We start from the raw sequence: 20,924 nt of genomic DNA on the forward strand, positions 1-20,924 counted from the left end.
TTCCTATTCACGTAACATCCAAAATGTGCCATACATAAAATTAGTCTTTGCCCCCAAAGCGCTTTCAAGATAAAATTGTGCTGTACATTTTTAAGTATGACCTATGCATACAGTTACTGAATTGTTTGGGGAGTAAAAAGACTTTTCCTATCTTCCTAAAATAGTTTTTAAAGTCATTTTGTCCTCCTCAGGAGCCTTATTTTCACAGATCATTTGCCACTTTCTTTTACAGATTGTTGAATAGACCGAGAAAATGTTACTGGTACAGAAGTAGAGATTTGAGATTCTGGTACTGTTTGCCATAGGAAGCTAAGAGTATATTCGAATAGCATTACGTTTGCTGGGTATGCAAAGCACTAATTAAATGAACTGAAGCAGTTATATTATTTTCTAATTAACCTTAAATATTACTGCAGGTCACAGTAGGACAGTATTAAATATTGAATAGCGGGACAAGTTTTAACTATTAAATATGCCAGTCTTAAAGTGCCTTTGAATTCCCAAACTACTCTTGAAACAACATAGGATAACAGGCAAAATATGCTAGCTTTCTACAGAGGATCATGTGGCCCATTTTTAGATCCCTTGAGGTGGGATCCATGGGCAACTGAAATGAAGTAAATCCTGCTATAAAGCATACAGGATAATTGCTAATTTGGGGCCAAATTCTGAGAGGTACTTGGCTCCTGTAACTGCTTTACAAAATAGATAACTATGAAGGTGGCCAGCTCTTCTTTGGGTTGCTTTAAAAATTAGCATTCTGTGTCTAAAATCCTGCTACCTGCTGACCTAAATTAGTTGGCAGTTATGCCCAGCAGACAATTTGAATGAATCACTTACCCATTTATACCATTGGTTTCATTTACCAAGCTATTCTTCCAAATTCAGGATACTAGTTATTCAGTCTTTTTCCCGCAACATAAACAAGTGAAAGATCTACTTCATCTTGTGTGATCTGTCAGTTGAGTCAGGGGTCCTCTGTAGATGTTTTGTCCTATGTTGCATGAATCAAGCCAAACAGCCTGATAGGGTCGTCATGAATGGCTTCCTCTGTTGGTTTAGTTTCAGCTGCCAGCTGGTCACTGTTGAGATAAATGCTAGTTTGGGAAGCCAGGGTGCTGTTTTTAGATGGCATCTCTTCTTCATTCACTTCTAATGGAGGAGCTTTCTTTTTCCTAGGCTTCCTGTTTTTTTCCTTGATGCTGTGATCGAGGGAGGCATAGCACACCTGAGTTTCAACCTCCACCTGAGAGGAAAATCATTTTTGTTCAGTTTAATCCTTTCCTTAATCAGTACACCTTTTAAGACTTTCAGCTTCTTAAGACAACCCACCAGTCTGGAACCTTCAGCATAGTGTTCTTGTGAGACATTTCGGTTTTGAAGGGTGAGGGATGTACTGTATAAGTCTGGTTCTCAAGGGGTCCTTTCTGCCAAGGACCCCTTTGGCATCTGACTATGTCCTGGACTCCTTTCGTTTCTGGTACTATTGGAACATATCTGCCAATTTGACCTCTCACTCACAGCATACGCAAGGTCCTGCTGTGCAGAGGATGCCATTTTGTTCTCCGTCAGGACCAGCTCTAGGCACCAGCAAAGCAAGCACGTGCGTGGGGCGGCACAATTCCAGGGGCAGCATTCCGGACCCCCTTTTTTTTTGCTTGGGCAGTTGCACTCTCGGAGCTTGGGGCAGCAAATGTTTTGTTTGGGGTGGCAAAAAACCTAGAGCCAGCCCTGTTCTCTGTGCGGCAAAAGTGGCAGAATGCTCAAGGGACAGACCCCTGCATAACTGAGGGGTGTGGGAACCCCACTTTGGGAGCTACTGGTATAAGGCAACCCCAAATTTTTGGGCTCAGAGGCATCACTAGATGGTTTCCCAACCCCATTTCTTCTTCTCCTATCCTGGTATTTAGTAAAGAGTTAACTCAGATGCCAGGTTTTTTGTAGGGTGTGTGAAAACCTACACTGGTTTTGCCTCAGGGGGTAGGGAGGATATGTGGTCTTGGCCACAGGGTGTGGTATTGACTCTGGGCCTTACGTTTTTTGGGTACTTACCTTGTACTGGGCATGTTGGAGATAATCAAATATAGAACTATATCCCTAATGAATTCATGATTACTAGGTTTTTCAGCTTGCAACTTCTTATTAGCAATTGATAGCAACATTTTTAATTTCAGGCCATTGCTTAATTTACAATAGTGGATAATATCTCTTCCACTTAACCAAAAATTCTGGTTTTCTAGTTTTTCTTGTAGTATACCAATACTACAGGGCTGAACACATTATAAAACATTGGTAATCAAAATAGTAAAATGCCTTCAACATGTAATCTTTCATCTGACTAATGGCTGAATTGACAAGTTTGACACAATTGACACATCTGGCTGGTACTTAGCTGCTTGCAATCCTCAGACTTCCTCAATTAAGGCCCTGATGGAGCAAAACACCTACATACATGCTTAAGTGCTCTGCTGAATTGGTATGTCCATTTTTGTAAGAAGACTGAATTCTTGGGGTATATTCTGCCATTGGATACATGTGAGGAGCTTTGAGGCAAAGTGCCTGCCTTAATGCAGAAGGCTAAGAGCAAGAATATAAATAAGGATACCTTTACTTCATTAGCGCGTCTCCGAGGCTGGGCCTTCATTTGTTCATAGCAACATTCATCTAGATTATTGGAAATGAAAATATTTAATAGTGGTTAGAAGATTCTGCCTGTGATTAAAGAGTGAACAGACACCCTGTTATAGAACTCAATTCTCCATACCTACATTAGTGGAAGTTCAGGTTCTAAACTATATTCCCTCCCTCACTCTTCAAGCTGCTAGGAAATAAACTCTACCCAGGGATTTCCTAGCTTTTTATTTTCACAGTATCATATTATTGGACAGTGTATTAGGTTGTCCAGCAAAAGTCTTACAATTATGGGGCAACTTAAAACATTGACAGACTTGATAGTGTCAGTCGCCATGTGATTTGACAGGTCTTACAAGCTAAATATAGCTGAGAAGGGACAGTATATGGGTAAGAGAAATACCCGGAGTCAGGGTTAGAGTAATGGCGGGGCGGGGCAAAATGATAAGGTTCTATTCCTTGCTTTGCCACTAACTTTCTATGAACTTGTTGGATCATACTAAAGAACTTCTGTATTAAAATCACAAATGAGTTTGATTCCCCATAGTTTAAATTCCAGGGTATTACTAATTAAGAGGTCTCTTGGATTTTGGTACCGTTTCTCTCCCTCTGTGTGAAACTTGCAAGCTGCTAATTGTGTTAGTATATTCTATGACAGAGTCTGTTCTCAAAGCAATTCTTTGTAACAACAACTACTCACATAGAGAGACTCAAAGCAATACTCTGTAACAGAAACAGCACCCAGAGACTCTCCACCCTTTTCCTGTATTCATCTCACTTTGTTAACAATTGTGATTAAAATCAAGATGGAGAATGTGTGTGGATAATAACTGAACGATCAGGGAGGTGCCAGCCTAAGAATCCAGTGTCCATCGGCTGAAGAAGGCGTCAAGTGGAAATAACCAGAGGACCCCCCCCCCCCCGGAGGGCAGACTGGAATCCACCCAACAGCCTCAAGAATGGGAGAACCAAAGAACAAGATAACATCTGGCAGCACGGAGCCGTCAGGAATGTGCTGTCTGCTGATTGATTCAGCAACAGCATGATGAAGCAATTCCCATAGACTGGCATAGGAAGAAATTCCTATAAAAATGGACTCTAGAAAGTGAGAACTTTGGGTTCTGATTCTGCAAACCAACTTCCAGGAGCATCAGATGAGCATCTGACAAGGTCCTGCTCCCTCCTCATGTCCAGGCCACCTGGCCAGTGGCTTGGCATGAGCAACTCTAAGGCTGGTAACTATGATAACGTTGCAGAACCTGTGTGTGTGAATAAATATGAAATTGAATGGAATGTTATAGCTATAATTGCTTACTATGATTCTTTCTGTATTCACAATAAATGTGGCATTTTGCCTTTTTCCCCTTTAATAAGATCCTGCTGGTTTTTATTTTATTGGTACAACAAACTTGGGCCAAGTTACCTTTTCTCTTCATGCCTCCATTTTATGCCCTGGTAAAATGGACATCTCCTTCCCTCATAGAGGAGTTTTGAGGGGGAGGGTGTGAACACAAATTTGCACTGGTTCTAGTTAGACTGGTGCAAACTCCCTTGTGAACACTGTCATCTTTTGAGTTTAGTTTAAACCTGTTGCTAATCTCTCTGAGGCAAACCAAAATAGGCCTAGTTGAACCTGAAATAATTGACCACGCAGCCTTTTGTACTGGTTTAACATTGCGCCTTCAGTTAAATTGGTGCAATTCTGCATGTAGATTAGCCCTTATGTGCTTTTGAGAACTTTTAAAAAGCCCTCTTCATTCACATATCTTAATGTCTGGAGAGTAAAATATCAAACTCAGTTTGTGCTAGTCAATCCACTGTCACAGCACTATCCCAAGATCTAAGTTAATATTATGGGAATTAACACATTTTGGTTTTAAAATGAGCAACTGGAGGTTCGCTGCTTCTTTCCCCTGTAACTGGAACAAGTGCTTATCCATTTTATCAACAGATAGTGCTTCAGAAATTCATGTTTTAGGAGACCTTTCATAAAGGATGTTAAGCATTCTGTGTCTATTATTGTATGTTCATTTTAATAAGTTCTTAGGATAAGATATCTTACCTAAAATCTCCTGATTGAGGTTGCCATAAACTGGGCATTCTTCAGTATAATCATCATCGCTATAATGGGGAATCAGAAATAATTGTAATTCACTCTGTAATTGTGCATTGAAATATCTTCTGCTGCACAGAGCAAACCTGATCCTTTTTTATGTAAATAGCAGGGGTGCCCAGAGGCCCCTAATCAAGGTTAGGAGCCCATTGCGCTGAGCACTTTTCATATAGACCTACGTATAGATAATTAACAACAAAAATCAGTATGAGCCTTAGAAGAGATTACAGTCCAAATAGACAAGACTGGTGAAGAGTGGGAGACAGCAAGTATTGTTTTACAGCTGGGGAACTGGGGCAAGGAGTCTGTGGAACAGCCAGGAGTTGAACCCAGATGTTTTGAGTCCAAGTCCAGGATCTTAATCGTAAGATCATCCTTGTGGTCCACTTGAAGAATTTAATATGCTTGTAATCAGTTTTGTAAAAACCACACTTAGCCCAAATATTTTCTGACCTTCAAAGCTCTACAAACTGAAGGTGGTGATAGTGTAGAGGAGAAAAGCAGATCTGAAGAAGGAAAAAGAAATCATTGGCAAGTGCAATCCCCAGCTGGCATTATAGAACATCCAGAATCCTCCTGGTCTTGGTGAGCATCCTATCCTCAATGAATGGTATAACTTAAAGGCTAAATGTTTTAAAATGGTGTGTGCCCAAAACATGGAAATTGTGCATGCAGGCTTCTGCATGCTGAAAGATGTTTTGTATGACACATTCCTAGCTGTGCAGCTTATTCTTTGCCTGGTCAGTGGTGTATAGTTTTTCAAAGGGTATTTTTCATTGTATGGCTGTCTACATGCTAACTTCAGACAAATCAATGGTAGGGTATTGTTGGGGTACAGCATTTTTGTATTAAGGTTTTTTGTTTGTTTTTGGGGTGGAGAAGAGCTTTGTAAATGTCTGTTTTCTGAAAAACATGAGTTGGATCATCCAGAGCCAGTTTTTTTTAAAAGAAAAAAACCCTATTCTGTAAAATATAAATACAAATACTGAGAGATTATGGAGCAGTAATTAATCTGAGCACTTAGCAGTGAGTTTGGAGGGCCCATTTTCATTCTCTCTGAGGCCAAGCAATAATAAATACCCATTTAGCTTGCTATCCTAAACTGATTAACTCTATCATGCTTCTCCTATTACTAAATGAACTCCCTCCACCTGCTTAATGAAGTGAGTGCAGTATGTCCCATTACAAGTTGCATTCTTTCCTTCATTCCTTAAGTACCCCTTTTAGCTGTAAAAACGTTTCCATGTAGATCAAACAAGACCTTCCATATGTCCTCTGGCCCATTCCTTCAAATCCAGCCATTGTAACTTAATTTGAGTATTATGTCTGATTTTAAAAGGTTAAAATCTTCAACATACCTTGGACTATATTCTTGATAGTCTCTGTACGTGTAACCTGGAAAATATTTTAAAACACAAGTAGTTTAAGCAGAAAGGAAAATATGAATTGTGTAACTGTTGAGCAATACAATACAAGAAACTGCCTGGCAAAAATATTTTAAAAACCAAAGGCTAATTCCTTTCTGTTTTAAAAGAGACGGGACATGAGGCTGGTGGGGGGCTCACTCCAATGCAGCCATCCCTTCACTGGCTCCATCAGGAATTGAAACGGCAGTCATTAAATGGCCCGTAAGGAAGATGATATCAGAAGTGTCAAAACACTTTTTAAAAATGAGAACCTCTGGCCCTGCTGCTTCCTTCTCTGGGTGGGAGCGACACTGCAACAGACATGTCTTTACCAATTAACAAATATTGTATTTAACAAGAATAAAACTCATCACAGTAGCTCAGCCCCAATCACAAGAGAGCTCATCTTGACTCAGACACAGAAAGCCAGAGTGTCACTGCAGTAAAAGGTCAGAATTCATCAGTGTACATGTAAGACACCATCAGCCAGTTCCCCCAATTAACTTGATGGCCTGGCTCGGAGCTATTACTCTTCAAATAGAAGGCTTCTCAGCAGGTACCAAAACAATTTCCCTTCCCAGTTAGCAGCTGGTCCTAGCCTGAGGTAGGGACCCCTGAGTTAGTGATTACTGGAACCCATATTCAGGTTCACAACTTCATCCCTTTACAAATTCACTTGAGAGGATGGTGTGAGGAAGTATATGATTCTGATTGCATAGGAGACCTACATTCATAAACCATTACAGGGCACCTTTTCAGACAAACATGCAGGTAAACTTGTGCACCTTATTATTTACTAGTATCTAATACTCTGCCCCAAGGAGCTCAAATCTCTCTGAGGTGGGTGGGTATCTATCCATCTATTTCAGTCTACCCCCTGACTCTTTGCTTGATTTTTATCAGCCCAGAAGCACTGGCAGCAGAATTTATATATGTGTAAGGGGCCAACCCCTACTAAAACTCAGTGGTGGTTTTCGTTTGGCTAGCTCCCAGTACCAAAAGAAAGGGGAAAGGTTGTTGGGAAATCAGGACCCTGAGACTGACAGTCCCCAGGAACAATGGGGAGAGGCCAATGCTCCAGGTCAGCCTGATTGATAATGTGGGCAGGTTAATCAGGGAGTCAGGAGGCCAGGGAAAAAATAGAATTTGGATGAAATCTGAAATTCAAATAAGCATTCCTAAATTCAGGGGGGAGAAAATATTGCCACCTAGATTCATAGCTTGTATTAATGTGTACTTAAAGTGCTGTTGTGTCTGAAATTCAGGTAGCTAAAACTTACAGATGAGGGAAATTGTCTACATGAAAAATGTTGAAAACATTATCTGAATTAAATTCTGTCCCTTGCTCATGTCTGGCTGGCTCATTTGGGGAGAGTAGGTTGGGGGATTGTTTTTAGATTTTTTTTTTAAATTGAGTCATACTGATGTTTTGAAAGCTTTTGTTTTTAGTTGACATACCATGTGACATCAGGTATCCATGCCTTGCAAGTTAAAAATGCATTAGTATTAGAATAAACTTTTAGGAAAAAGTTCATTATAAAACATTCGGTCTGCTTGCCAGAAAATTCCCGGTGGTGATGAATTTGTTTGTAGTCTCTCTCAAATACTCAAACACAATCTTTTGCATGCGCATGCACGCACGTCATTTCTTACCTTTTTGCTTGTTTGCTATGCAGTATGAAATATTTATGACCAGCGAAACAATCAGAGCCATAGTCATAAAGGCTAGAAGTCCCCAGATTGAAAAGTGGCATGCAAACTCCATTTCTGTAACAGAAAGCAAATCCCTGCATATTACATCGGTTGGTGAGCCAAATTCTGAAGTTATAGACAAGCTTTTATATGAAAATAATTCTACAATAAGTGTGTCCACACATGGAGTTAATGAGGAATAGTTAATCTTCATTCAATTCACACTGTACTTTATTCCAGATTGAGTGCCTTATTCCAAACTAGTTTAAACTAATTCTAGAATATGAGCATTCACGCACGGAGTTAATTAGAAATAGGTGTTCTAAAATAACGCCCTTGGTAGGCAAGGCCTTATTCTCTATTCAGGCAAAACTATTGGCTTCAGTGAGAGTTTGCCTCCTTAAAGACTAAGGACTTCATTATTTGGCTGTATATTAGGACTTTTTTCCAAAGGAACCTCAAAGGTTGGTCTATTCTTGCATCTTCATATTTTCTGCTCCTTTTCCACATCTCCTTTTCTGTGAAAAATCTGTTGACCCTGTTTCTCCCTCTTCCCCTACCAAAAACTCCCATTTTCTCCTCCTGACCAGCTGGGCTACTGGAGGGAAGTCTTTCTACCCCAGCAACAAGATAAGGGAGAGAAATTGAGGACCCAGCGCTGTAAGAATATAAGCAGCTGGGAGTCCATGGACCTCCAAAGGGTTTCAGAGGCAGATCTTAGCAAGAGCAATAGCTTCAGAGGAACCCTAAAGTAATAGTCAGCCAGTGTTAATTGTGCATATAGTGGGGGGATTTGGGGGCAGCTTGGGGTCCCTCCATCCCATGTCATCCTCTCCTTGTTGCCCAAGGCAGGAACCCACCTCACTAAATGCCTTCCTCCTTTTTCACAGTGGTTCCTCTTGTGATGCTAACTTAGCTCATCCAAATTCTCCACCATCAAGCCTGGGTGAGTAGACCATAGTGTGTTTGCAACCTCCTGCTCTGATGTAGCCAAAAACTGGGCAGAGTGTCATGCGTCTGATTACTCTTATCTGCCAAGTAATGGGGGAACTATTCCCAGAGAGAAATACTCAACTGTATGAGTAGGGACAACCTGAATCTACATCTGCTTCTCTGTAGGTTCTTGTGTCTCCCATCATGGCAGTATCAGAGAACTTGAAATGGATCCCGTGGGGGTGGGGGTGTTAAAGCACTTGAACTCCAGTAATCTGCAGGAAAGGACTGAGCTGGAACAGGGGCCAATAGGGGCTGCTGGGGAGGGGGGTGGCAATTGGAGTGAATGTTAAGGGTCAGATCAGGCGTGCTGATCGTCATTTTCATGTGACGTCCTTGAACTTCCTTTGCCTTTTTATATATAATATATATATATATATAAATAAAAGGTCTAAAGGGGGAAAATTGTTTTCCTTGCAGGAAGGGCCAGGGCTTTCACTCCTGTTGAGAAGACACAGCTCAGCTCATTAGTTGCTGCTTGTTAGCTGCTGCTCAGCTCATTAGCTGCTGCTCACCTGGAGCATTGCTCCCTCTGGTTGCAGCACTTTTTATTCCCTAATGAGGTACATACTGCAAGAGCTGCTTTTTCAAAAAAAAAGTCCAAGCAGCAGTTGCTTCTGTGTAAAATGTCCTTTTCATAAGGTCCAATCCATTGGTCATTAAAGTCAATGGAAAAATCCCAAATGACTTGTAAGGGCATTGGATCATGCTCTTCGAATTCAATTTTGCTACCATTGAGGCCAATGACAAAGCTTCCATTGATTTCAGCGGGAGCAATGTAAGGCTCACAATTATTGCCCTGTGTCTGTACAGGACAACTGCTCAGCAGCCGGAGCTAGAAATGCACTAGAAGAGCCAGGAGATGGGACTTTGTAGTAAAATTGCTCCCATCACGAATTGCACAGGTCTCTGGTCTCTGATTCCTTCCCCCACAAATCCCTCTTCTTTGTAGAATTGCTTTAACCATAATTTTCTCTCTGAAAGAATGTTGTTGGTTGTTACACACTATCCACCCACAGCCACTTTTTGAAGCATTTTTAACTAAGTCATCAAATTTCCATTCCCTTGCCCTTTTTTTAATAGCCTTTTCAGCTTCACCCCCTTGGTATTCGTTTGTATAGTAGTATGATGATTTTATCTGTAGACCACCAACAATGTGTTTCTCATTGTGTCCTGTTGACCTCAGTCACTGCAGCTCGGTTCTTGCCTCTGGTTTTTAGGGTGATTTGGCCGGACGCAACAAGGAGGTCCAACAACTTGTCAGAATACAGTGGCACAGTGAGTGTATGGCATAGCCTCTCTTAGAACTCCCTGCTTCCCAGCTCTTTGCTGAAACCACTAGCTGACATGGCTGCTTCTTCACTGACAGCCATCTGACTTGTAATCAACTTGATACCCAGGCTGCAAGTAGTTCTCTCATTTAAGGGTTAAGGCCCTGATACTGCAAAGAGAATGGCATACCGGGACTTCTGTGTCTTTCCTGAGTCCCAGGGAAGTCAATGGGGCTTCACAGGTACAGAGATCTGCCAGCAACAGGAGCTAAGTGGGGTTACTTAGTCATAGAATCATAGAAGATTAGGGTTGGAAGAGTCCTCGGGAGGTCATCTAGTCCAACCCCCTGCTCAAAGCAGGACCAATCCCCAACTAAATCACAATCCTTAAAAACCTCTTAAGGATTGAGATTCCCTCACCTCCCTAGGTAACTCATTCCAGTGCTTCACCACCCTCCTAGTGAAATAGTGTTTCTTAATATCCAACCTAGACCTCCCCCACTGCAACTTGAGACCATTGCTCCTTGTTCTGTCATCTGCCACCACTGAGAACAGCCTAGCTCCATCCTCTTTGGAACCCCCCTTCAGGTAGTTGAAGGATGCTGTCAAATCCCCCCTCACTCTACTCTTCTGCAGACTAAACGAGTCCAGTTCCCGTAGCCTCTCCTCGTAAGTCATGTGCCTCAGCCCCTGATCATTTTCATTGCCCTCCACTGGACTCTCTCCAATTTGTCCACACTTTCTGTAGTGGGAGGCCCAAAACTGGACGCAATACTCCAGGTGTGGCCTCACCAGTGCCGAATAGAGGGGAACAATCACTTCCCTCAATCTGCTGGCAATGCTCCTACTAATGCAGCCCAATATGCCATTAGCCTCCTTGGTAACAAGGGCACACTGCTGACTCTCTTGTCCAGCTCCTCATCCACTGTAATCCCCGGGTCCTTTATTGCAGAGCTGCTGCCGAGCCAGTTGGTCCCCAGCCTGTAGTGGTGCATGGAATCCTTCTATCCTAAGTCCAGGACTCTGCACTTGTCCTTGTTGAACCTCATCAGATTTCTTTTGGCTCAATCCTCCAAATTGTCTAGGTCACTCTGGACCCTATCCCTACCCTCCAGCTTATCTACTTCTCCACACACTTGGTTCGCAGATGACACTTGCTGAGAGTGAAATCCATCCCATCATCCAGATCCTTAACGAAGATGTTGAACAAAACCAGCCCCAGGACCTACCCCTCCACTTGATACCGGCTGCCAACTAGACATCAAGCTGTTGCTCACTACCCATTGAGCCCGACGATCTAGCCAGCTTTCTATTCACTTTATAGTCCATTCATCCAATCCATACTTTTTTAACTTGCTGGCAAAAATACTGTGGGAGACCATATCAAAAGCTTTGCTAAAGTCAAGATATATCACATCCACTGCTTTCCCCATATCCACAGAGCCAGTTATCTCTCATAGAAGACAATCGGGTTGGTCAGGCATGACTTGCCCTTGGTGAATCCATGTTGACTGTTCCTGATCGCCTCCAAGTGCTTCCAAAATGGATTCCTTGAGGACCTGCTCCATGATTTTTTTTTCAGGGACTGAGGTGAGGCTGTAGTTCCCCAGGTTCAATAATGTGTGGAATATTTTGAGCCCTATAACTACATTGCTTCGTATGATTCAATCAATCTCTCTCTAATGCTAGCATTCTCTCACATGGGTCATGAAACCTTCTTCGTGCATTTTCTTAAATATTAAGAAAAATATATTTTTTTTGGCAAGTGTCGTGCTGGTTTCAAGAAGCCCTAATTTTTTTCTCCTTCTCCCAGAAGACACGCTGCTGCAGTCCAATGACAGCTGTTGCCACCTGTGAGACTTCTCCCATTATTTTGCAATGGGTCTGAGACCTCCTTCAGGCCTCTGCTTTCTGAGACCAGTTCTGCCTGCCTAAGGTATTTCTAGGCTCTCCTTCGCTATGCTGTCTGAGCACCAGTAACACCTTGTATGTTTAGAAGTGCCTGCTGTTTGAGGATCATGAATGCTTGTAACTGGCTTTAAGAACTTATATTTCATAGAGATATAAAGTCTGTATGCATTACTCCCCTTTCTTCCCTAGGAGGAAATGAGGAACAAAGGGATCTCCTCTTAGGGGAGATTTTCAGGAGATCCAAAGCCCTTTGCATTTCCTGGAAATCTCCCCCAAACTTGCCCAGAGTCACATAAGAAGTCTTTTGGAAGAGCCAGGAATTGAACTCTGATCGCCTGAGTCACAGTCCAGGACCTTAATCCCAAAACCGTCGTTCCTTGTGTTGCTTTCTCACTCCTTCTGAAGATATTTATTACCCTTCTCCCCTCCCCAACCTCTTTTTGCTTTTCATTTTCTCCACTTTCATTTTATTGCCAGGCATGGGGGAGAGAAGGAAATGATGTGGCCTGAGAGGGAGGAAAGTATAAGGAGCTGTAATGGAAACTAGTAGCATAAAAATGTCACTTCTGCCTTCACTGGATTAGAAAGTTTTGTAGAAGAGAGAGTCTCCCAAAAAGTGAGTTTTTAAGGTGGTTTGCAAATAAAAAAATAATAAAACAGCTGAGATGGTGCCCCTTTCTGAAGTAGAGAAGGCCTGAAATTTAAAACAAAAATCCAGTTTGTCCTTTTACTTAAGGAATATTGTGAATTTTAATCCTCCCTGATTTTGCTGGAGCAGGAATAGCAGTCTGAGGTGTGAACTGAGAGCTCTCAGCCCCTAACTGAAGAGGCAGGGGTTACTGAACCTCTAAAATGAGCAGTTCTCCCAGCAGTTTTGGGGGCATTTGATTTAATTTGGCATTAATAACTAACCAATATTTCAGTCTAGATAAAACTTACTTCTCAGATAATCAGGTTTAACTTCCTTGGTATTTTAAGATGTCACAAGCCTCCTACGTCTTAGTATCTCCTAGTAAAACCAGAGATGCAAGATCTGAATTTCTAATGTAAAAAGACAACCTGACAATTAAAAACAAACCCCACAACTATACAAGTGCATGGGGTTTTTTTGTTTTTGTTTTTTTTAACTTCATTAAGAAATATTTAAAAGGGCTGCGAGGAGGCACACACCCAATTGAGCTTTCTCCTCAGAAGGTCACTTTACATTTAAATCTTAAAATTATTTTCCAAAGCCCTCATTCAAACATTTTTATTGGCTTTTATTTAAGTTGGAAATATAAATACACACACATCCCATTTCTGTTCTGAATCTTTAATCGTTCTTATATAAGTGAACACATATTTGATCTGCTTGTCAGCCAACATTTTTCTTATATTTCATGAACAATGAGTCTTAAAATATCCATAAAGCCCTAAGAATGCCTCTCCGTGTGGCCGACCCTTTTAAATGTAAATTTCAAGCTAATTTCACTATCTAAACAGAAAATGAGCAAAATCTTGTATTTCCATATTCCTAGCTTTATAGATATGTTCCCCTTCTCTTCTCCATCTGTTCCTTTATCACCTGCATGCTTGCAATAGACTCCTACCCATATTTACTATGCTAAATGAATTATTTCAATATCTACAACTTTTGCGGCAGTGGTGGGGAAACCCAATAGCTCTGCACAGAAAAGAATGTCCCTGCAGATAATTGAAGTGCGCTCTCTCTCTCTGTGCTAGCAGGTGTAACCTGCAAAAACTGACCTGCTGTGCAAAAGATGTCCAAAAAATAAAACTGAGGGGGACCAAAAAAAGTGAGAAAAATGGAAAGAAAAGTCAGAATATTTGCGCTCTCATCATTTGGATTGCTCTATGGATTAATTTCTCTAATTTTAATTCTCATCCACATAATCTGCTGTTATATTGCAAAAACAATACATTTTGTGTAGGCGAGAGAGATTGTTTTTAAAGATCTTATCAGCACATTTGGTTGCATTCTCCATTTATATGTAAATAAGTGTGATCAAACTGACCCTCTTTTAAAAAACAAGATAAAAATTGAAACAATTGAGTTTGTTTTTTTAAATAATGCTTCAGAACAAAGAAGATCTGTAGGAATAATAACTGTAGCTTGACTATAATAAATCTGCAATTTCATCAAGGGCTTCTAGGATCATTTTCAGACTCTGACAAAGAAACATAAAGGGCTAGATTCCAATAATTTACTTGCTCTCAAGAGCAGCTTGCTCCAGGTACAAATCTTATCAAAGTCAACCTGGCTGCTTTTCGAGCAACATGTTCCTCTCTGTGTGGAAGAGGGTCACAATTCGGCCCAAAGACCTTCATAAAACAACTCATGAGCACCAGGAATTCTAGTTTCAGTTTTTGTACCTTGTTGGGGGATATATTTAATACATTACATGGTTGTACATTAAAAACATTTTGCATTTGGGTTGCTTCTGAATTTATGCCGCCACTTGTGCTACTCTATTGTTTTCCCCCAGTCGAGGGATTACTGGTTTGCAAACAAAGGGTCAAATTGAGAGGTGAGACTAAATGAAACAAATACCTTCCTCTGGTCCCTTTAGCTTGTAAATTTCAACAACTGGAATGCCTGTGCCCTTTTTTGGAGGGGGAGGGGGCTGCTGATCTTCAGGGCAGAGTCTGCCCTTGGTTTTAGAATATTGTACCTTGCTTTGTACATTAATAGTAGTGCTAATAAAATGTTTGTAGCGTAAAAATAAAATTAGTGTAGTGCTAATAAAATGTTTAAGATTCTTTTAAAATATTTCCCTGGCAATGCAATTGCTTTTTACCCTTTTCTAATTCCCCTCTTCAGACATCTTGTAAATATCTTGTCCTGTTTGCAGAGGACTCTGGTAGAATTGCAATCAAAAATATATTGTCTGAACTCCTGCTCGTCAGCTCTGATATAATCTGAACGGTGCGGGGAGGGGAGACAGCAAGGCTTCTCTTACCAAATTAATTGGGTGCTGGTGAAAGGTGGTGAACTGACTGCTTTTGGGGGCAATCAATCATTTATTTGTCCTCTGAATAGCTTGGGCTGCTGCAGTGCCAAGCTCCCCTACATTGCTCCTGTACCTGACTTCGAGAAGCCATCACTAAGCAGGATCAGATAGTTCATTCTCTGTTCAGTTCTTTCAGCTGAAACTGCTACGAAGGCTTCTTTAAGTCAGGTACAGAAGCAATGTGGGGGAGCTTGTCATTGCAGCAGCCCAAGCTATAGCTATTCAGAGGACAATAAATGATTACCCCCAAAGCGGTCAGTTCACCACCTCCCAGTTAATCCTGATTTCTCAGGGAAACGGACATCTGTCCACTTAGAGGATGTGGCGAATCCAGTTCCAACACCTTGTATCACAGAGGGAAATGTACTGAATTACTTTTGGGCACTACCAATGTGATCCAGATTTTAAGGGGTGATTTGAAGGAAAAAAGGCAGTGGATTTTGTCGCTTCCATTGGCCCTTCTGTTTCTCCGTGCAGACTAAATTCTGACAGTCTATGGAAAGAAAATATTCTTTCCAATTAAACAGTAAGATAATGTTCTGTAGTAATGACCCTTATCCAAAAATCCATTAAGTGACTGAATGTTAAATTAACATTAATAAAGCTTCCTCAGCTGTGAACTTTAAAGACAGGATTGATTCCCTGGAAAGGAGTCCTTAACCTGCAGTTAATTAGAGCGTGGCTAATTGCGTTTTAAGATATAAACTTCATACTTGAGAAGGGAAAAAGCGCACAGTAAAATCAGATTCCCCCTGTGCAGGCAAAAATTTTAAGCCTAAAAATGATGCTCATGTTTCTTCTCTAACAAATCTTCATGCACTTTGGCCCACTCCGCTGGAGATTAACTAAGATTTATGATGATGACTCATTATTAATTATTAATATTCAGCCTTTGAGTCTCTAAGCAACGTACTCAGGAGATATGTAATCTATTTAAACACTTTTTCTGTACAATACACCCAGAAACAAGAGATTAGGAAGAAAAGACATACCTGTTCATATATGGTTGTTTTGTAGAAAATCCTCCCCCTTTATCGCAAACAAAACTTGGTTTTAAAACGTTGGCAGACGTCGATGTGCTGTTCTGCTCTGGCGTTGCAATTTGAGTATGTACCTGAAGATTTCTATTCGATCTTAAGTCTTAACATCTGTTCCTTGTTCACTTATGAACAGGAAATGTGGTGGAGGCCGCTTTTACCTCATATCAAATTGGTGATCTCCTGCATTGTTTTCCTCAAAAAGAAGTGAAAACATACATGTGTGATCATTTGTATTTGGTATTATCTATCTGTCCTGCCACATACACAGCATGAGACTGTGAGACTTAAAATTCTCATGTGAGGAGCTGGATTCTGCAATCTGCTCATATTAAGCAGTACTTACATGAATAATTCCATTAAATTCAATGGTGCAGTTTGTATGCTTGAGTGACAAACCAGGCCGCTGCCCAAGTGTATTCAATCACCTCAATAGTATGATTGCAGCACAGTCTTGTATGCTGTGGAGTGACATCTTAATAAAATGGATCTATATCCTTTGGAAGCCAGATTCAAACTCTGTTCCGTTTTGTGGGGAAACTGGATATGTATGAATGATACCAGAGTAGTGTTGAATTCAGGCCTGCCCGTGGTTCCACACAGCAAATAAAGTACAACCATTTTAAGTCAGGGAAATTAACCACTGGAAAGTCTTATTTAGGATTGTGGTGGGTTCTTTGTCACTTGAAGGCTTTAAATCAAGTTTAGATGTCTTTTTAAAAGATACTCTAGCTCAACCAGAATTTACAGGCTTGTTGTAGAAATCACTAAGTGACATTCTATGGTCTGTGTTATGCAGGAGGTCAAACTAGAAGACTAGAGTATGACCCCCATCACACCTTAAAATCTATTATCTAGGTTCTTGCAATATGCAGATTTACAAGTATAATGAGCACAAGACCTGGAGCAGAGGCCAGGTCATAGTGTGCTGTATCTTTAAATTTTTGTGGAATCTGTCTGGTGGTCAGATACTGAAGCTATTTTGTTCTTAGAGCAGCTATAGCTTGCTGTCAAGGAGACGAACACACTGTGCGCGCTCATGGAGACAAGCCTTTTATTTTTGTTTTCCTCAGACTAAAATGCCTTATTTTAGGTTAAACCTAAGTATACTCTTTGTTTTTGCATTTAAAAAAAAAATCACTTTGACTAGATCTTCTTGTTTTCTGAGAATAAACCTAAGTAAAATGACCCTGCTGGTCTCTGCAGGCTAGAAGAGTTATAATTTCATGTATGCATTATATTTTTATGTGGAATTTTTTATGGAATTTTTTTATGGACTCATGCTGATTCCAGTTCCAGTGGAAAATATACTGTAGGAGGAAAATATCCTGCTCTTTTCCATGCCTCTCCTACTCAAACTATTACTTAAGGATAATTTTTATATATTAATTTCTTAGATCAATATTTAGAAAATGCATTTACGACACCCGTATCTTACCTAGGGATGAATGAGTAAACAACCTAGTTCTGATAACCTAAGACTATTCAGCTGTTTTGCCTCAAAGCCAAATGGAACCTGTGATTATCCAAGGTTGATAGACCTCTAGGTTTCCTAAATTGGGAACAATTAAGGGTAAAAATACTGAAAACAGTAAATGTTTTTTGTACTTCATTACACACATGAAATTAGGCTCCTTTGATAAATGTTCGTATGAAAAAGGCTCCATTTCTGAGTGAAAGGTAGCTTTGACCTTTACCAAGCTATTATATTTGAGATTTGAAATGTGTGATGTGAATTTTTATCCAAAAATAGCCATTATATCAAACTTTGCTGAACGTGAAAAGACAAAATGGGGCTCAGTCCCCCTACATGCTGCATACCCTTGCCCAGATTCACCAAAGCACTTCGACACATCCCGCAGGGAAGCAGTCCTATTGACTTCCGCGGAGCTATTCACATGCTTAACATTAATCATGTTGTGTTAGGAGGAGTTGACCTTTTAAAGGGGTTGGGACTCAGCTCCACCTTTGCAGGCTTAGCCCACTCACCAAGTGAAGGAATGAGTCCAGGGGTCACATGATGCAGTAGGGCTGCTGGGAGGTATAAAGGGCTTAAGTTCAGTGAGACTGCTGAGTTTGGGGAGAAGTTCAAAGGTACAGGAGGGCTTTGTGAGCTGCTCTATACAGAGGGGATGTCTACACTGCAGTTATAAACCTGCAGATGGCCCATGCCAGCGGATTTAGGGTCCTAGGGCTAAGGGTCTCTTCAATTGTGGTGTAGACAATTGGGCTCTAGGACCCTGCAAGGTGGGAGGGTCCCAGAGGTTGAGCTACAACCCGAGCACAAATGCCTACAATGCAGTTAACAGCCCCTAAGCTCAGGTCAGCAGGCATAGGCTGGCTGTGGGTGTCTAATGGCAGCATAGACATACCTAGAGACACTCTACTTGTTCCTCAGGCCCTCTGCCTGGGGGTTAAGAGATTCAGAATGAAATATCTATCAGCTGGGGGGAAAGGCCTGGCTGGAGCTACTGGCAGTGAGGGGCAGGAGGAAAATAAAATGGGGAGCCCAGGCATAATGAATTGGAGAGCCTGGAGAATAAGGCTATGGATTTCTAGGTTTCAGCTGTACTGTTAAACCAGACCCCATAAGGGGAGAATAATTACAAAGCACCAGTTGTAGTGAAAGGAGTGGAGAAATTGAGGCAGTGGCCATTGAATAAGATCCAGTTATGTGTGTCTCAGTATATTTCTGATTCTGAGCAGTGTATTTCACACCTTGCAGGAATGAGTTGTTGGCTGGGGCACCAAGCTGCCTGAAAAGATGACTATCTTCGAGCAAAACTTTTTGTCAAAAAGCCCATCCTTACCTTACTTGCTTTGCGTCGTTCTAATCCAAACCTCCACAACCTGCACAGTTTCACTGGACATCTCAGACAAAAACAGGTTCAAATTAAAAGGAATTTCAGGATTTGTAAAAAATGTGTCTAAATGCTTGCCCCCACCACGCTGCTATTTTCCCTCTTCTAATGGGAACTAATTTCTAATGCTGTCAAACAAATGAGATTTGTCACTCCCTTGAATAGTTTCCCTGCTAAAATGTTGTTGCTTTACATGGTCTGTTTTATAGTGCAAACACTGGATGGGAAGCCTCAGCAGTTTCTTTAAAAAAAAAAAAATTGGTTTTCAAAAATTGGTGTAAAACAAATTAATCAACTAAAAAAACCACATACATAAATCAAAGGAATGACAGTCTAGACAGCTGATACAAGGCTCGGGTATACTTGATTAGAGTGGAGAGAACCATCTCTTTCAAGTAATAGGGTAACATAGCTTCATAAATTGTATTCCATATTTGCAAATTCGCAATTTGCACATATTGCTGCAGAGGTTTAAGACTGAGAGTCATTTTATCAGCCTCAATAAGCATTGGTAATATAACTTTCTGGAACTGGGCTAAATCATCAAGTGTGTTTATGCCCACATAACTCCTACAGAAATTAGTAGCATAACTGACAGCAGAGTTTGGCCCTTCATGTCTACTTTGTGTATGATCCAGCTTCCTAAAGGATAATGATTCCCTGAATCACAACCACTGAAAAACAGCCCTCCGCATAATAAGTAGCATCATGGCTAACAATGGAATGCACTGGTAAACAGAGAATGATTTTGTATACAGTGAAAGTCCTGAATAGTTTCAGTGCTACTGCAATGTGCAGATAGTAATTCTGCTTACAGTGTGCATCTTAGGGCAGTGGTTCTCAACCAGGGGTATGCGTACCCCTGAGGTACACAAAGGTCTTCCAGGGGTACGTCCACTCATCTAGATATTTGTCTAGTTTTACAACAGGCTACATAAAGAGCACTAGCAAAGTCAGTACAAACTACAATTTCATACAATGACTTGTTCATACTGCATTTACATAGTGCTAGATACTATACACTGAAATGTAAGTACAATATTTATATTCCTATTTTTTTATAATTTATATGGTAAAAATGAGACACAGCAATTGCTCAGTAATGTGCTTTATTTTTACGCCTGTATTTTTGTCTGATTTTGTAAGCAAGTAGTTTTGAAGTGAGGGGAAACTTGGGGTACACAAGACATCAGACTCCTGAAAGGGGTACAGTAGTCTGGAAAGGTTGAGAGCTTCTGTCTTAGGGCACACAGCAGCTGAGAAGGCACTTCCCCAGCGCACGTGGTCAGAAATGTGCTAGGTCTGCACCACTTAAGTCCCCCTCCAAAGGCTTGATTCTGTTTGTTTTTGTTTTTGTTTTTTTTTACAGCAATTTTACTCCAGTGTAATGTCAGTAGCATTACTCCTGGCTTACACCACCGTGTAATCAGAAACAGGCCCATAAGCAGGACTTGGGGCTCAGATGTGTTGAGTCGTCTCTGTGCATTCGGTGTCCAACTGCGGCCAGCGTGGATTCCACTTCTGCAGTGCCATGCACAGGCCCCCTCAAAAATGTGGGTGTATTTCAGCTATAGTTGTCTTTCCCCAGGGCTCCAGAACAGATTGACTTGAAAGGGTATGGCTTCACAGCAGCTGGCAGTGCGCGTGGACAGACCCGCACTAGCGCTGCTTCAGCTAGCATGCTTCAGCTGCAACTGGTGCTCTCATGGCCACTGGTTGCAGCTGGGTCTAGCCACCTGAGTGCAATCCTGCCTGACCCCCCGTGTATGTAGCTGGGCGACTAGCCTGATCACTGCCCATGCTGCCACAGCCATGCTGCTATTTTTAGCCCACTCGCTTGAGCAGATGATGGCTTTTATTACAACCTGTATCACAGATTTCCTGTGGGGAAACCACGGCTTTTTTCCGATATCTGCACAACCTTATTCTCAAGGACTCTGACACTAAACTGAACCTGCAGAAAAACCTCTTATCTTTGTGGCAATCGGTGTCAAAATT

General features: G+C 41.2%; 1 protein-coding gene across 1 annotated transcript; it reads right to left on the reverse strand.

Annotated features, from left to right (window-relative positions):
- Positions 1-386: 386 nt before the first annotated feature.
- TRAT1 (T cell receptor associated transmembrane adaptor 1) lies at positions 387-16,137 on the reverse strand. Its single transcript, XM_073328831.1, has 6 exons — positions 16,021-16,137; positions 7,804-7,917; positions 6,103-6,139; positions 4,694-4,752; positions 2,606-2,664; positions 387-1,246 (listed from the first exon to the last, which is right to left on the reverse strand). The coding sequence occupies exons 2-6, from the start codon at positions 7,913-7,915 to the stop codon at positions 995-997; spliced, it is 519 nt and encodes a 172-aa protein (XP_073184932.1). The 5' UTR covers positions 7,916-7,917; positions 16,021-16,137; the 3' UTR covers positions 387-994.
- Between the last annotated feature and the right edge of the window lie 4,787 nt (positions 16,138-20,924).

This window comes from Lepidochelys kempii, chromosome 1, assembly GCF_965140285.1.
Source record: "Lepidochelys kempii isolate rLepKem1 chromosome 1, rLepKem1.hap1, whole genome shotgun sequence".
NCBI classification, from domain to species: domain Eukaryota; kingdom Metazoa; phylum Chordata; order Testudines; family Cheloniidae; genus Lepidochelys; species Lepidochelys kempii.

Bases quoted from the DNA above. Each gene is read 5' to 3' on its own strand.
- TRAT1 (XM_073328831.1), bottom strand. From the start codon at position 7,915: ATGGAGTTTGCATGCCACTTTTCAATCTGGGGACTTCTAGCCTTTATG. The intron at 6,140-7,803 runs GTAAGAAATGAC...AATATTTTCCAG, and splicing joins CATAGCAAACAAGCAAAAAG to GTTACACGTACAGAGACTAT. The intron at 2,665-4,693 runs GTAAGATATCTT...CCAATAATCTAG, and splicing joins CCTCAATCAGGAGATTTTAG to ATGAATGTTGCTATGAACAA.